General features: G+C 34.0%; 2 protein-coding genes across 2 annotated transcripts; both read left to right on the top strand.

The window, feature by feature from the left end:
- Nucleotides 1–3582: 3582 nt before the first annotated feature.
- Nucleotides 3583–9803, top strand: LOC105327106 (ribosome biogenesis protein WDR12 homolog). The gene is made up of 12 exons (XM_034452986.2): nt 3583–3719; nt 4222–4307; nt 4814–4920; nt 5060–5166; nt 5613–5728; nt 6088–6245; nt 6634–6679; nt 7386–7468; nt 7908–8048; nt 8370–8475; nt 9136–9268; nt 9615–9803. Exons 1-12 carry the CDS (start codon nt 3664–3666, stop codon nt 9757–9759), a joined length of 1284 nt encoding a protein of 427 aa, XP_034308877.2. The 5' UTR covers nt 3583–3663; the 3' UTR covers nt 9760–9803.
- A 959-nt stretch (nt 9804–10762) lies between these two features.
- Nucleotides 10763–17129, top strand: LOC105327094 (male-specific lethal 1 homolog). Its single transcript, XM_011427398.4, has 8 exons — nt 10763–11276; nt 13863–14017; nt 14613–15013; nt 15314–15375; nt 15556–15623; nt 15753–15880; nt 16110–16182; nt 16597–17129. The coding sequence occupies exons 1-8, from the start codon at nt 10869–10871 to the stop codon at nt 16670–16672; spliced, it is 1371 nt and encodes a 456-aa protein (XP_011425700.3). The 5' UTR covers nt 10763–10868; the 3' UTR covers nt 16673–17129.
- Nucleotides 17130–18182: the final 1053 nt, after the last annotated feature.

Genomic DNA, 18182 nt, shown 5'->3' with positions numbered 1-18182 from the left:
GAATTCAAAATTCCTACTTTAACTTGTAATATTTATTATTTGTCGTTTAGCAGTTAGATCACCAAATCATTGTAAAAAATTTAAAAAAAAACACACTATAACTGAATCATTAGGAGATTATTCAGTTGGTTTTCCACCATGCCGTGAATAAACCAAAACACATATGGGACCTACGACCGGTAGTTACTGTAAATTCCTAATTAAACGCGAGTAATTAATATCCGCGTAAAATCGCGAGAAGCCCGTCTCGCGAATTTTTAAATCTCGCTTTTAATTTTGGGACACATGTAAACAACATGAAAGTAAGATAAAATTTCGGCATTCGCCAATTTATGTTTTCGCGATATGATGGTAAATCGTTGAACCGCAGAATTAAGTTCTCGTGTTAAATAAGGAATCTACAGTATAAGTCACCTTGTTTTTTAACTGAATGCAAAATAACCCCGAGTTTATTGTCCAGTCATTCACAATCTTGTGTACAAAGGTTGGCTAACCATCTGAATGTACTTGTTGAAATTTTTTTATTCTTTATTTTTTCACGGGGTTTGGATTGATGCGATATTGAACCTGCGAATCTATGGTCAATGCTTTTTTTATTATCTATGCATAATAAATTGAATGTAGTATTATACATAATTTATATTGTTTTGTTTATTGTAACTTAATAGTAGAATAATGTAATTTGTAATACATTTGAAATTGTATTGAAATAGACAGTATGTTATGAAATCGAAACATAGCTATCAAAAAATGGAAAATGTAAACTATATTTTGATGAGGAATAATTTTATGTTGTTGTCTACAAATAAAATTTGGTTTCTTAAAATAAATATTTCATTCTTTTTGAAATAGCTTTTTGGCACCCCCCCCCAAAAAAAACCCCCCCAAACAAACAGGGGACATATTTAGGCAGTGCCATGCAGCTGTCAAATACTTTCATTTTTCTTTCACAATAAAATATGGTCTCAATAAAAAAAACAATATGTCATTTTGTAAACCGTTCTTCTAAGCGCTTTTTTTTCAGAGTTATAAAGTTTGATTGTAAATTAATCTTATTGCTTCTTATTAGAAAAACAAACAGAAAAATATATAGAAAGTAATCGGATCTTTAACTGTTGAAACTTTATAAACATAGTTAATAAGGAAATGCTCTTACCTTTGGGGAGTTTTCGGAAGTAATTTTTGAATTTGTATCTTTAATTTTAACACTAAGAACAGGGTGTAAGGATTTCGTTCATGTAGCAGACCGTACAGTTTTTTGTCGGTGTACTCTTACTTCTATAAACGAAGCCACGGAGTCACTGGTCTTCTGAGATGTGCACTTTACGCTTCGTTAAGATGCTAATTAATTCAGGCAAGTCTGTTCTCCTCAGCAAGTTTATTTTTTTGCATATTTATGCTATGTGCATGTTTGGGGTTTTAATTTTTTTTAGCACCTTTAGTATGATCGATCGATACAAATATAGAATGCCTTATCATCTTTTTTCAAGACATTTAATATGTCAACAAAAAAAAGGGGGGGTATATCATATGCATATATATATATATATATATATATATATATATATATATATATATATATATATATATATATATATATATATATATATATATATATATATATATATAGCAATGGGGGTGGGGGATTGGCTGAGTGCCTGTCTGCCTTTCCAAGTATTTAGCGGAGAAAATAGAACGTGGTGAGACAACCCCGAGAGATAGTTCTAATACACCATCATTAGTCAGCTTACGATTGAACTCTTCATCAGAAGAGTTTTTATATAGCTTCATGCCATTTCACTTCGAATTCATGATTATTATTTTTGATGCTAAAGGGTCTGTCATATTGGTCATATCTAGTTAGTATTTACAAAATTACAAGTCCTATTTCCATGCAAAAGCTCTATAATTATCTTAAAACAAACAGGACATGCATCTTACAAATTCGGTACATTTAAACTGAATACTGGTATTTGATTTCGAGTTGTGTATAATACCTTTCATATATACCTTAAGAATTTCAAAAGATAAAATTTAAAATACAATATCACAAATTCTGGTTTGTTGCATTTACATTTATAAATCTATTCTTGCCTAATTTATCAAATCGATAGCCGTTTTCTCTGGAAAGGTTTTAAGCGTTGTCATCTGTCAATAGTATTATGTTGATCTTTTTTTTTTTTTTTACCATATACCACTTACAGAAAGCATTTATCGGACATGGCATTAAATGAAGTCATTGGTTCCTTTTATCCGTAGTTTGGTAACTGTGTCGTCATATTGGTACTCAAATATATGGGAAAATAAATTATATTAATTATCACCTTATCTATATAGATATATGATTATATTCTATAAATCAATACAACCCCCCCCCCCCCCCCCCCAATCTCTCTCTTCGTACGTTTTTGTAAAACAATGTCGAATCTCAGTAATGAGATAATCTATATACTTAAACAATTTACAAATACTTGTATTTTCATTATATATGATAAAAAGCATAGCTTTTCTAAATAATTTTACCTTGGCGACAATTGTTGATCACATGCGAATGTTAAATGGGGTTTTCCACCATAACACAATTAACAGAATATAAACATGTTCGAAGTACATGTAGTCGGAAAACTTAATCGCTCGGCCTTTTCCGGCTATACATGAGCGAGATCTTTGCAAACAATGTTGTTTTGTGTCACGTGATTGCACTGATTGTTATCTTAATGTAGTAACAATACATACATAGGCTAGAGTAACCACAAGGGGTTAGGTTGTTGGATAGTGGAATCCATTAATTACTATTTGTTCCCGAAGACAAAAATGATTAAAATTAAATATTAGTAATCCTTTAATAGTATCAAGTGTATTTCTGTGTATTGCATTACAGGTAAAAACATTTACTGAAAACATCTGTTTCAATCACGTTATATTTACATCTACAAAGTATTATTCCCTCTATTTCTTACGAAAACTTATATTTAATTCATAGCTTTATAGAAACAGGCAGACTGAAATCTACATGCCCCGTTCATCGATTGGTCGAAATCTACAGCGGCTGAAACTTGGGTCTGAAATTGACACGCCCTGTTTATCGATTGGTCCAACCCTACAGCTAGCTACAAAATATCACGGACTGCACGAAATAATCATGATGATGCCAGACTCTCAGTCTCACAGGAGACGATTAGGCTGTTCCTTTTAGCTAACCTACTTACGTACATTAACAGTAATTTAGCGAATTTTTCTTACTTTCCAAAATCAAATTATTGATTTGTTAAAGAGAGATGTTAATATAAACAATAAAATACTTTCTTTGATGATTCATGCGGGTTATGAAGGTAGCGATTATTGCAGAGAAAATTTACATAACCCGCTAACGCGGGTTGTGTATTTTTTCTGCAATGTCGCTACCTTCATATCCCGAATGAATCACCAAAGAAAGCATTTTATTGTTTAAATAAAAGTGTATTTAATGTCCATTATAAAAAGTAAACTTTAAAAACAATGTTCTTCTTATTACAACCACTATAACCAGAATAATCGTTAAAATGACATTTTAAAAAAAATTATATATCCAATGCCGTTTATGCATATGACGATTTGGCTATGGGGCGATCTGACTAGCAACCCCAGCTCTTCAATATTTGGAGGTAAACATTTAACACGACGATGGCTGACGAAAATACACCACACGTGCAAGCGAAATTTTTCACCAAACAATCCCAGTATGTTTTTTACTTGAATGTTGTATTTGTGTTTCCTGAGACATGAAAAGCCTTCTTTTTCTTAAATATGCACTAGACATAGGGCTTACTATCATTGAATCATTTCAGTTGCACATACTTCATGAAATTAGATGCAAATTGCTGCCCAAAACAACTTTCTTGCCTTATCAAACCACATTTAACCTTTGTGTATGTTCTCAAACAATTGATGAATTATTGAATTCATCTTACTATTCTGATTTTAAGAAAAAACCGCATAACACATTGCTTTCAGTTATTTCTCCAAAATTTAAAAGTTTCAAATGTTGATATCGCATGATCGCAACATGACAACAACAAAGATGTTGATACTGACTCTTCCTTCCTTTTTTTTTACATTGCTAAACCTATCAGAAAATTATTTTCACAAATCTCAAACAAATAAGTGTCATAGAAATGTTAATGGGGGAAATATCCACACATCAAGTGCTGGTGTGAATGACATGATATTTCTGCCTTTCAGATACTCCATACCAGACACACCATACTCTGTTCCAGCTGCGGTGGGAACCTCAGAGCTCAGTTCACTGATCAACCAGATCTTAAAAGGTACACAGTCCTATGTAAACAAGCTCGTGTTAATTCAAGGCTAAGACATTTTTAAAGATACCCACTCAACTGTCAAACAAACCAAGACAGTAAAAAAAAGTCGCTAGAACCACAGTCGGAGTCCAACCACTGTTGTTAAGCCTGTTTTGATAGAGCACTCCCGATACCAAAAAAAAGGATTGAACATTTAATCGCCAAGCCTCTTCGAAAGGAAGTTCACATTGAAGATTTATATGTGTTTATGTAATAGCACCATCTCAGTATTTGCAGTTCAATTTTTTTTAAAGCAGAAATATCATACCAAACATAAATTTCTTTTGATCTACTTCTTACATTTGTGAAATTGCAATTGATCAAACTGTTTTTTCACAGTTAAGATGATTAGCATTATTGTCAATTGAGCCTTGATTTTTTTCAAGTGATCAATCTGAAAGTCTTTTTAATCATGTGTTAATGATATTAAAAAATTTAAATCATTTTCATTTTTAAAATTTTATTATGTGCAGGAAGTGATGATTCTGTGGACGCTGGCATTGAGTTTGATTTCCTGTTGGATGGAGAGTTTTTGCGAGTACCGCTCGATAAACACCTTGAAAACAGAGGAGTATCCTCGGTAAGTTATGTCTCATAAATTTATCTGTCATTTTCTTTCTCTCTATGTCTGACTCTCTGTCTCTCTGTATGCGTTATATGTGTTATAATTCAAGCATAATTTAGCTCAGATTGATGCAAACTGGTTTCACTGTTTTCAGGAAGATATAGTAGAGATAGAATTTGTTGAAAGACAACCAGCCCCCAAACCAGAGGATTCTCTCCTGCATGATGACTGGGTCAGCTGTTTACAGGGATGCAAGGAATGGTAGGCCTTTATCACTTACAGTACTTTGGTTCAAAGAGTGTTAAACGCCTGCAGTGTCTCCTCTTATATGTTTGATCATGACCCATATACAACTTTAAGCTACATACAACGATAGGTGAAAGGTTTCAAACAAGTACATGGTGCTCAAATTTTGCTTAATATATATATAAACATCACAAAATTTACTTGGTACAGTAAAACACTGTTATAGCGAACATGCTTATAATGAATTGATGCCTGCAGCACAAAGATTTTCATTCCCCAGGACTTTATTACATGTTGTAAACTTGACAGATATGACGAGTTACGCTTGTAACATAATAAAATTGCCCGTCCCTGGGACTTTGTTATAAGCGTGTTTTACTGTATTAATCAAATAAGCTGTACTTGTTACAAGTTGCATTTTTAAGATCTGATGTCCTCATACAAGTTTTGAACTATTTCAGCATTTTGTCTGGTAGCTATGACAACACAGTAAGAATATGGACCACAACAGGAGCCCCACTCCTAACAATTCCAGGTCATTCTGCTCCAGTCAAGTGTGTCAAATGGCTCAGTGGAGGTGAATTTCTACAGGCTAAATACCAATTCAGAATCTTGATTCACATGTCCAATAATGCATTAAGGCCTTTTGTTGTCTAACCTCTGGCTTTTGACCTTTGAGTAGTTTGACCTCTGACCTTTGAATACCATACATCATCATTATGTCATTGCAAAATTAATTATCATTTTGATTATGATATGCATCTTGAATTGATTATTGGATTTATTTATCTAAGACATTGGACCTAGCTGCTATTATGTGCAAACTTTAGTTGGTTGTCAAGTCTTACCTCAGATTAATTTGATGTGACAAATTTGTAACACACTGTTGGAATTGTTGACATTGATTTTGGTAATTGATTGATTTCTTCATTTAAGATGGTGGACCAACTTGCAGATTCATCTCTGGGTCACACGACCAGACCATATTGATCTGGGAGTGGCACAGGGAGGAGAATTCAGTGGAGTGTGTCCATGCATGTCGAGGCCACGCGGGGAGTGTGGATTGCATTGCCATTAATGAGGAAAGAGATAAAGTGAGTGGTAGGAGAGTTATCCTCATTGTGTAAGATTGAGTAGCTAGATTTAAGTTTAATAGTAGCCTAGCATACTAATTTGAAGAACTTGAATCGTAGATTAAAAATTTGTACTTGTTTCAAAATGCCATATATTTCTTTGCCAATGTAAATGTACATCATTTGTCTGACAGGAGATCGTCTGCAGTATGATTTTGTCATTTCCCTATACATTCCCTTATATTATCAATTTGTAATTTAATCTTTTCTAACATAATTCATCAGAGTGTTTTGACTGAAAAAAATTTATTAGTTTCCCATAAACCATCTCATTGTGTCAAATGATACCACATTGAATGATTTTATGGCCATATTTCAAAGAGGAAATTTATCGGAGTGTTTATTTCAGTTTGTCAGTGGTTCCTGGGACAAGATGTTGAAACTCTGGTCTGCAGGTAGGTCTGTTTGCAAGAAATTTGGTTGTTGTTACCTTGAAATACTGTTATTTCTTGTATTTGCCAGCATATGCACATTTTCTTACCATGTATATTGGTGCATGTCATCAGAGATCAAATCATTATGCAGGGTTTTAATTGTAATTTATCTATTTGAAGATAAGTTATTTTGCCAAATATAGAATCTGAAGCAACAAATTCTGATCTCTAAAATGGGGATAAATTGTTTTCTGTTGTCCCTCATTGAAAGCGGTGATTATGCCAAAATACAAGTATGGGATGGAATCATTAGAATTCCTGATGGCTCAATTTTTGTTCATTTTGTGGGTCCCCCACCAAAGAAATAACACTCTCAACAAATTATGAAATATGGTATTTATTCATTATTTATTGTTTATTATTATTATTTATTGGTACAATGTACTGATCATATCCTTAATCCAGAAGTTACATCCTCATGAACCTGTGACAAAATGAAAGTCTACAAAAATTGGCCCCAAGAAATATAAAGACCCTACAATAACTTTCAAGGAAATATATACGTATGCATTGATTTTCATATGATAAGATGTTGATTTGGTTATCTGACCTGATGTATTTACACGAGAAGTTGTACAAAGTTTTGAGTTCACATGCATTTGTTATAATAAAAAAAAATTTGTATCATTAACCTGACAAATTAACATTTTGTGCTGTTTACATACAGCTGCTGTGGCTGAGGGAGACCAAGAGGAACAGTTAGAGGCCCCGACCAAGAAACAGAGGATCTCCAAGAAAGTCCAAACTCGAGTAAGTCCCCAAATATATTCAGACTCAAATTAATCAAAAAGATATCTCCAAAATGTACAAACTTGAGTTACTCATGAAATGTCATCAAGAAGATACATCTAGGAAACTCTAAACTTGAGCCAGTCTTGAAAAATATCCAAACTGAAATAAATCGGTCAAAACGATATCTTTTATACACAAGACTTTTGGGTACCGGGTACATGTACATAAAAATATTCATATGAATTGACAACCCATAATTTTGCCAAACCTATATTGTAATGATATTTTTGTATATGTAATGTATCCAAACTGAAATAAATCACCAAATATCAGTCAAAATGATATCTTTTATACACAAGACTTTAGGGTACCGGTACATATAATGTAATATTCATATGAATTGGCAACCCATAATTTTGCCAAACATGTATAGTAAATGATATTTTTGTATATGTAGGTACCGGTTCTGACACTGTCTGGTCACGCAGAGGGAATATCTGCGGCCGAGTGGTTAAGTAGGTCAGAGGTCTGCACGGCATCATGGGATCACACACTGCGTCTGTGGGACATGGAGAGAGCAACGCAAACCTCACAAATGGTAATCTTGTACTTGGAAATCTTCTTAACTAATAAAATCCTTGTTTTCATCTTATATTGAATTATCTTTTATGATGCCAGGTATTTAATGTTAAATAATAATCATTTCAATTTTGGTAATTTTAGTGGCATGATTTTGTATTTATACTTGCACAATGTTCATTGTGCAATTTAACGATACCATAATTTCTTATTTTTTATGCTTATCTCCTACTACATGTACAATCAAATGTTAAACAGAGGAATTTTTCAAAACTCAGTTTTAGTGTAAGTAATGTGTCTATTATCAGCTACTAATGTGTCTATATCCTATCTATAACAGCAAGGCACCAAGGTGTTCCTAGATATGTCATACTCCCTCCTCAATAGACAAATAGTCACAGCATCTGCTGACCGTCATCTCCGGTTGTGGGACCCAAGAACTACAGGTTGGTCTTAAAACTGCATGGTTCTAAAATGATCCTTGAAAATTAACACCATCTTGGCGTCATTAAGGACTCCCTTTCATTATCTGTTCACCATTATTGTATCCCAACACAATGAAGTTGCTAGTGGAATAATGTTTTTAACCCATCTGTCAGTTTTCTTGTAAGGGCAACTACTCTTAAACCGCCGGGTGGAATTGTTTTCGACACAATGCATATGTGCATATTACCAGAAAATTCCAATTCCATTTATATTTTTTTGGAATTTCAGCCCTTTTGAACTTAGAATTTTGGCTATGTATTATATAAAGCAGTGAATAGGTAGTAAGCGCATCTCCTCTTCGACTAAGTTTGTAGGTGTGTAGATGTGCACATTACCAGGATATTCTGATTTCTAATTTTTCTGGGAATTTTGGCGCTTTTGAACATATTATTTTAGCCATAAATCAAATATAGTTTGTATGCGCAACCCCTCCTAAACTGCTGCAAAGAATTTTTGAAATTTCATAAATTTTATGGAAAATTCAGCCCTTTAAAATTTAGAACTTGTTGTTGACAAAGGAATATAGAGTTATCTTTGCATTCAATCAGATTCTAAAAAGAAAGTGATGGTCACATATTTTGGTGCTTATATAATGCTAATGTTTTGTTTTATCATTGTAGACGGTGCTATTGTGAAGTGTACCTACACATCACACAATGGGTGGGTGTCCAGTGTTAGCTGGTCCCCTGTGAACCAGTACCTCTTTATCTCGGGCTCATACGACACAGTTATGAAATTATGGGACACAAGAAGGTAAACAATGTTGATTTATTTCTGTTAGTTCTCATTGTCTTGCATGTATACTGTTAGCTGATTTCAGAAGATGATCACAATATTTCATAGAAACTTTATACGCTAACACATATAAATGTGTAGAAAGGTTTGAAAAGTCTTGTGGGTTATTTAATGAAAATTGAGTGAAAAAACTTTTATTGCTTTTGAAGTTTGTGTACAAATTCCTGTGCTTTTATCCCTTTTTAACCTTATTTTTAATTTTAAAAAAATATATTTTCTGTAAGAGAATATGAATAGGCCTATCCACAACCTATAATTAATTGCATCTACCAAGAGTCACTGTCAGCATAACCTTTTTTTGTAGTCCGAAAGCACCTTTGTACAACATGAGTGGTCATGAAGAAAAAATCCTGGCAGTTGATTGGTCGATTCCTAGCCTTCTTCTGTCAGGAGCGGCTGACAATCACCTGAAGGTCTTCCAGTATAACGATGAAAAACATGGGACGTGACAACAGCCATAAAACTTATATTGACTTCATAAATTTTATGTTATGCTTATACATGTACTTGCTGATTAAAAAAATATTGCAAAAATTGTGTAGTTTATGGGGTTTTTTTTCCTTTTTTTAGCTGAATTGGAAATGCTTGAGTATTTTATTATTTTCCTAGATGAGAGGCACACAGGGGTAATAGTAAGTGATATTTTAAAACAGTGATTGACACACCAAACAGGGAGATTAAATCTGAGCACTCTGAATCAGGCCAGAGTAAGATTCTCTTCCCCCATCTGGCCTCCTTGGTTTGAGGTAGTCACAGATGAAAAGATATATTACCATTTAGGACTTATAGGTATTAATAATCTGGGTTGCGTTTTACAAAAGAATTTGCGACCAAATTAATGAATGCTAATTGTAATCACCAACTAATCAATGATTTACTCTTATGGCTGGAAAATATAATTATGGGAATTGAAATATTTGTAAACAAATGGTTTTATGTCCATTTTGTTCTTTAAAGATGATTTTAATATGTGTCTGTAAATATTTATAACTTTGTCTTAAAATATGTTTTAAAATGCAGCCCAGTGATGATCTCGGTAGAGCACCTGACTATAATTCCCGGATATAAGGTTACGTAATTCACAAGCGCTTGATTCATACAGGATGTCAATGATGTATAGTTACATGTAATAGACCTCCTGTATGAAATAACAAAAAAGCACCTAGTTTTTTAGTACAACCATTAACTGCACTGATCATTTGATAAGACAATGCCTTTAATTATTCTGTGATTCTCCAAAAGTTATTATAAATTTTTTCAATACAATGGGAGATGTCTAAAAACGTTAAAAAGAAACAAATTGAAAGAGGTCGATTGATCATTTAGACTGTCAATGCCTGTCTGATATGCGCGATATACATATATTCTTTCGTACGATAGAGACAGAGGACCAGTCTATTGATCATTGGGAACGATTTCTATTGGTACCGGTCAAAAAATGGAACTCTTTTGTAAAAGAGGTAACAAGTGCGTACGCCATATTTCAGCCAAACAAAACAAACAACAAAGGCGGTGGAAAAAAAAGAGAGAGGGTGCAAGATCGGGAATTCATCACACAATGACCGGCGGACATTCTAGAGCAGACAGCTTTAGTGATTCACGCGGTCGGACCGAGGGACGATCGGCTTTGCCGAGAAGGCGAGCTACTAAAATGTCGTACTCGGAAACAGGGGGATTTGATACGGATTTGGCTCTTGCTGTGCAAGAAAGTCTAAGATACGCGAGACAGGCAGAGCGGGAGGCTAAAGAGCGAGAAGATGGTACAATTTCAAACCACGTTGGTGGTGAGAGAAGCTGTATGATGCAATCCAAGTTTACAGATGAAACAACTGATGAATGTGTCATGCAAAGTTGTGCTCATCTCAAAGACTTGCTGCTGGTCAATTTAGACCTTGTTCAACACCAGCAAGAGATGCTTACAGAGAAAGAGAAAGAAATCCGCGCCGTTAAGTCTGAAAATAACATGGTAAGCATCGACAAATTGTTAATGCAAAAATTTGCAATATGACAGAAGTCAGTTTGTTAGAAAAAGTTTACAAATTGGCAAGTCTGACTGAGAAGCTTTATATCTGGAGAGCACTTGGCGCCCGAGGGATGTAAACTAAGTCAAGACTAACAAGGTGTAAAGTCTCCCTAACATTGTCACCAGTGCCCCTAGTTCAACTCGTGAGAATGATGACACCTTCCTACAGGACTTGAGACAATGCTATTCTCTTTTGAGAAGTGGACAGGCATAGCTGTCCACTTCTCAAAAGAGAATAAGACAATGCCATTGACTCAGTTCATCCCCATTGTTCCAAATACTGTACATGTACATGTATATGTAATCATGGTAATATTCAAAAGTTAAAGTTTAAACACTGTTGTAATTTCATTTCTTTTCTTATTGTTTAAAACTTCACCTGAAATCAGATTTCTCTGAATTTGGTTAGGGCCTAAAATCTACATGTATGTTTTACATGTATATGATTTTATATATGATTTTATATACAAGAACTGTCTTTATTTCACACAGTTATGTCATTATTGGTGATTTATCTGTTGATTAACCTTATATTAGATAGTCCAATTTTTAAGTGTATCAATGCTGAAACAATTTGATATGACATGAAAGTTTTAATTATTATAATAAGTGAAATAATGCTAAAGCTTATTAATATTGGACTTCTAAAGGTACAGTACCAATCAGACCCAACCCAACAGAAGGAAAACCCCAGCTAAACCCTGGGTTTACTTTTTGGGTTTACTCCGGGTTTACTAGAGTAAACCCAGAGTGGACACAGAGAGTAAACCCAGTCAGAAGTATACCCCTGAAAGCAGACAATAACTGTGTGTTCGGAATATACAAGGGTCAGGGCTTACAGGCAGTAGGGTGGTAAAATAAAAGACGGGTCTACTTCAAACCTCAGTGCATACAGTTGACCTAAAAACAATTTCCAAGTAAACACTGCGTGGACCCAAATTTTTAAAAAGTTAACCCAAAGTAAACCCCAAAAGTAAACCCGGGGTTTAGTTGGGGTTTACTCTGGTGTTAGGTTGGGTCTTTTGGTACTGTAATATTCAGACTGAAAGAATTATTTAGGTATAACTTTAAAAGGTTTGTTATTGTTACAGGGAGATTACTCGGATTTTCATTGTGACAAACATCTAGCTACCCTTTATTTCAGATATATGTATGTCAAGATTTGAAATATGAAATAACAGGCTTTAGTTAATATTTAATTTATGGGGTTTAGTAATTTACAGTAAAAAGCTATTCAAAACACAAGCATTTTATCATTTCTCACCAGTACATTGTGACATCATTTTATCAACACATAAAATTAAATACGAAAAATGACGTTACAATGTACTGGCGAGAAATGGTACTCGGCGAGAACTGGTCGCTCACTAGTACTGGTAACTATTTTTTATCAATGAAAATGTTTAACATGTGACCCCTATTTGTATGAATTTTGATGGTGTTCGATTTTTTAGTATAATGCTTTATTGTTATTTTGTCAATACATGGACATGTATAGTTATGTAAACATTAAATCAAGATGAATTTCAGTTTTTGATACGTTCCCCATTTCCATAAAGGTATGACCATGGCATCGTCGTAAATGGATGATGCAGAGCTTGCAGAATATATTTCATATTTCTGATACATTGGTCTTAAAAAAACAAATTTGACATAAGTAATACAAAAAAGTGGCATATAGATGTATTTAAAAGCCGTATCAATCGGTCTGGAAGCTGTGTCGATTTGTTTTCATCACATGACTGATCATGTGATCACAACACACGTCTTTGTTATCAAGCGGATCAGCCAACCGTTTGGCGTCTATTTTCAAAATTCTACTACTCTATCGCCTCTGGTGATATGAGTGAAGGATTCATAGGAAAGATCATGAAAATGACCGATGTTTTAGTGCCAAACAAATTTACCGTGTCCGTAAGGAACTTTTTCCGATCATGCAAACGCCCAGCGTTGAAAAATAACGGGGTAAGTTTTTCCAAGATGGCAGACGAGACAAAAATTCTACAGTAGTTGTCTTGGTTAATTTTGTAGAGAACGGGTCTACTAGTCTCAAAGTTTTTGATTAAAAAATATCGTTTCATGATTAATATGTGTTCTCAAAATCAAATCTGCGTAGTTTTGTGTGTGAAATGAGTCGTACGATATATCGACATCGAAGTGCCACTGCTACCATTTTTACATGGCGGACACAACGTGTATCGTCGTGTTACACGGCCGTTGTTCTTGCCGGTGATCGATACGGCTCGTGCTCTAGGTTTTACCTATAACAAAGGAAAGGGGGGAATGTCATAGATAGCATAGCCTATCTTGTGATTGGTCTCAATGGCGATATCGGCTACTTTCTATGATTAAAACGAAGTGGTTTAAATGGTCATATTTTATAGTTAAAACGCAGTTATATTGCCATGTTCCATCCTCCTTGACCCAGATATGAGACACATTTTAAACTGCAATCTCGGTTCTGTGTATTTCAATAAGTAGTGAATAAGTACAGGTTAATAAAATAGGCTACTTTTTATTTCTTTATAGTTGAAATGTCGTCTGGAAAGAATGGAGAGGAGAATGGCCATGTTGAAGCAGAAGGAGGACTCAGATTTCATCATGGGAACCTCTGTAAGGAGCCCAGCTAACAAATCCAAACCAGAGTCAGAAAATTCTACCACTGCTGAGAAAGGGGTGAAAAGGTTATTATGTTATTAGTTTTAAAGAGATAAGGGGGTTTGAAGGTACTCGGATAATTATTTTTTATAGGTCAAAAGACCCATTTGCACTTGCATGTTTGTATCTTTAAAAAAAAAGCATGCAGAAATATCCAAGTTTTTAGCAAAGATAATTCTAGGCATAATTTATTGACTACAAGTCAAAGGCAGATTAGTCTGCATGTAGAAACAGGAAGATCCTAAAAACGAAAATGAAAGTAGACTTTAATTTTTGTTCTCAACACCTTCACACGCATTTACATTGAGGTAGATAGTTAAATATTATTAAAACTCAACTTATTATCAAATGACTGATTTATTACTAGCTATCTGCACTTGACCATGTGTATGGCATGCCTGTTTTGAAGTCTATATATGTCATCCAATCAGCTTATGTCTTTCACTTTTGACAGGGAGCATATCAAAATCTAAAAAAAAATTGATCAATTAAAAGAAAGACAACTCTTGCAATCATGTAGTAATGTCCATTAAATACCATATACAACCCTGTTAAGTATGTAAACTTAAGTAAATCTAATTCAACAATCATTTAATTCCTTATTTTATTTACTTATAACAGAAAAGGGAATATTGAAACAGAGAGCATTTCCAAGCGGTTGGCTTTAGCAGATGAAAATGATACGCCATGTACATCTTCAAAATCTCATCCAAAGCATCGTAAGCGATCACAGTTACCAACCCAAGAAGTCAGCACCGCCTCCCCCACCCACACAACTCGCCAAAAAACCACCCAGATACAGGAAGCCATCCAACCTCCCACCCCCAGGCAAAAGTCTTGGACAATCACATCGGATAACAGTGTCTCCTATAGGAAAAAACTCTTGCCAATTCTCAAGGACCAAAAAAGTGACAATGTTCTTCGAACGAATGAACCTTACTTTGTCTCCCACTTTGAGCCTCTGGACGAGGACTTGAGTTATAGGAAGGATGTAGTCCAGACTGAGGACACACAGTTAGAAGGTGAGGGACAAACTGAGCTCTAGATGCCACTTGTATTTTTATTTTCCATAGTACTATGGAGGGTATAATTTTTTTTTTTCAGCTTATATTGAACTTAAGATAGTCTTGAAAAGCTTAGAAATGTTTTCAAGGGTTTTTAAACTGTAAGGATTCATTTGATATTTTATCTAAAAAAAAGCTTTTATGCAAATGGATTTTTTATATGAAATCTTTATGAATATTTTACAGTTGGGATATTTATTACTAGTAGCATCCATCATCTTACAGCATTTATTTACCGATGTGACTGCTCTATTTCAGTAAAATTGCCCAGCTGGAGACCACGAAAGTATCCAAGCCTCTGGGTACTTGAAGGAACAGAGGTAAGGTTACAAGAGTTACTTTCTTGAATTTGGATCTAATATGTAATTAAAAAAAATATACAGAAATAGACCCTTTTACATTTCCTGTATGCTCCTTTTCTTATAGATTTTCATATGCTTTATATAAAAATACAAAGTTTTGTGATACAAGTATAGAATAGTTGCAAATTAATTCTACAGAATTTAGAAGATGAAGTGTTTGTAAAACGACATCAGAAACTTGAAGTAGAGGAGAAAAGAAGAAAAAGGTAATGCATTAAAGAGTGCATTGTTTAACATCAAATAGAAAAGTCTTGATCTTTGTTGTGTGATATGTTATCTGTATACAGCTAGAGTATAGACATTTAGCTGATGTTTGACTGTTTGATATCAAATAGGTGGGACTTACAAAGGCTAAGAGAACAAAAGATCTACGAGAAGTTAAAGGAAAAGGAGATGACGGCTGAGAATCTGAAGAAAGGAGAAGATCAGCATGTGGAGTCCTTTTATCCTCTGTTGGATGATAGTGAGTTACCATTGATACTAGGTCATTTAGTACATTTGTAAATGAATCGCACGCTCAAAGTGGCAGTTATTGATGTAGTATACAAAATAAATTTTCTTTGCCATTTTCTGTTCAAAAAACTAAAATGATCAAAACACCAGAGAATGGATAAGAATGATTAAGACAAAAATAAAATTGTATTCTGTTTATTGTTTTCTTAAAAGTGTAACGTCCTATTTGTGTGTTGTAGTTACACATATAGAAGTCTGTAACAAAATCCCTGTGATGGCCTTTGGGCACGCTCTGCCAAACCTGAAATCTGAGTGAGTACATGCTTCAATATCTCTAGCAGTAGTTAATGTTATTGTTTATCTTTGAGGAGTATATGTGAACTGTCTTTGACAATCTTTGAGACTGAGAATCTGAAGTGCATCAGCAGGTCCTGAATTTATCACTGAAAACTTATTAGATCTATATGTAATTAAAATTTAGCATTTAATTGTTCTTGAATTAAGTACAACACAAAATTACATGTATAGAGTATGGTTGAGATAAAATGACCCAATATACAGGGCTATTGAGTATTCAATTAGATCCAGCTCTAGTCATAATTTATCTGCTATGTTCCATTGCATGATCTTTAAATTATACTGCCTGACGGACTACAAGATAAGACTATTTGTGTACACATTTGTGAATGAGGATTGTATAGAGTTTATTGTTTTGTTCTATAACAGAGAGTTTGACCTTCCGTGGGAAGTGGATGCCAGTAAGGGCCATGCCCGATCCTCGAGGCCTGGTCGCTCCCGGTGATTCAGCGAGGACCCCTCCGCCCTCCTCTACTCCAACATTGCCAGTATTGTGTTCATGGTTCTACTGTATGCCTGGGTGTTACAGTACATCTTGTATTGTATTGCTGTTGATGTACTGTTTTTTTTCTGTACAGCTACCTATTCTCAGAATTTCCAGTAAGTTTAGAATTACCTCTGTACAAGCTTTTAAAAAGTTTCAGTGATACATGTGCAAGTTAATGTTTTGATGTTGTTTATATTTATAGTTATTTCAGGAATACCTCTCTTCATTCAAGTTCCAACTTTAACTTTTCTAGTTTTAAATACATTTATTGTGAAACAGTGTATTGCTGTTAATGAATATTTATTTGATACCTCTGTACATTTATCAAAACAATTCACATCTAAATAAATCAGTGGGTAACTATGCATGTATAGTACATTTGGTAGGATAAAAAAAATGAAAAAAGTTTATTGCCCTATTGTTGTAGAAATTGATGCTTTATATATAGTTCAGTGATCTCCAAGGTATGTTTTGTTGGAAAAGAACAAACAAAAAAAGGAACGTCTATGTATGTTAAAAATTTTTGAATTTTAGTGCTAACAGCAGGTGTTGTTTCTGTGTTGTTGTTTCAAATGTTTTATATTATTTTAGAGCAACAAATTGTATCAAAATGGTGTAGAAATGGCTTTTGTTAGAGTTTGTAATGAGAGACATAGTCCTGTTTTGTTTTATCTTGTTCACACTGTGTAGGAAATGCAGAAGTTTTATGTAAGGGAAACAATCCGTCAATGTCACTTTTTTATTATTTCGCTTTTTATTTGGAGAAGTACCAAGGTGTTTTGCAAATGGCTGTATCTGTTCTTTGTAAAGTCTTTGTATAAAGTTCTTTTAGATATATTGTGTCTGGTGTCTGAGGGAAAATAAAAAAATCCCTCAAAATGTTGAAAACATGGTGGCTGAATATTTATTTATGAATATCTGTTGTTAATAGATGATAAATATGTTAAATGTGTCCTCTCTATGTAATCTGAAGAATCTGTGGTTGTGTGTGTGTGCAAGTACTTTTACATGTATATGATATCTATACTTGATGTGTGAGGTTAATGACGTATGCAAGTTGAAAGAGATAAATGACATTCACTGTAGAAAAAAAGTCTCAATCCATGTCGGGAGATTTTGTGTTCTGGAAAGTAATATTGAATATTGCTGACCCTTTAGATGTTCTGTTTGTGTTAAGTTTTGATACATTGATTTGTTAAAACACAAAAGTGGGTTCTCATGTATTACTGCTTGTTTAGGTATGTATCTTGAAAATCCGAGGACAAAAGGTTTACATGTTTGATTCATTGGATGTCATGTGTACATGTATGTGTGGAAAAGTCTGTTTCTTTTAAAATAAATGCTTCTTTTTCAAACACTGTTTTGTTTATGGTTATTTTCCTATTCAAGATGTTTAAAAAGGTACATCAAGAAATTTAGAGTTTCTTGTTTCTGTAACTAAAGATAGCTTCACTGTACTTTGTATGAT

Source organism: Magallana gigas, chromosome 10 (genome assembly GCF_963853765.1).
Source record: "Magallana gigas chromosome 10, xbMagGiga1.1, whole genome shotgun sequence".
Lineage (NCBI taxonomy): Eukaryota > Metazoa > Mollusca > Bivalvia > Ostreida > Ostreidae > Magallana > Magallana gigas.
Note: the sequence above shows the minus strand (reverse complement) of the source record. Positions and strands in the feature narration are given on the sequence as shown.

Coding starts and splice junctions, on each gene's coding strand:
- LOC105327094 (XM_011427398.4), top strand. CDS start 10,869: ATGACCGGCGGACATTCTAGAGCAGACAGCTTTAGTGATTCACGCGGT. Junction 11,277..13,862: donor TTAAGTCTGAAAATAACATG/GTAAGCATCGAC, acceptor ATTTCTTTATAG/TTGAAATGTCGTCTGGAAAG. Junction 15,624..15,752: donor GAGGAGAAAAGAAGAAAAAG/GTAATGCATTAA, acceptor GATATCAAATAG/GTGGGACTTACAAAGGCTAA.
- LOC105327106 (XM_034452986.2), top strand. CDS start 3,664: ATGGCTGACGAAAATACACCACACGTGCAAGCGAAATTTTTCACCAAA. Junction 5,729..6,087: donor TGTCAAATGGCTCAGTGGAG/GTGAATTTCTAC, acceptor TCTTCATTTAAG/ATGGTGGACCAACTTGCAGA. Junction 7,469..7,907: donor CCAAGAAAGTCCAAACTCGA/GTAAGTCCCCAA, acceptor TTGTATATGTAG/GTACCGGTTCTGACACTGTC.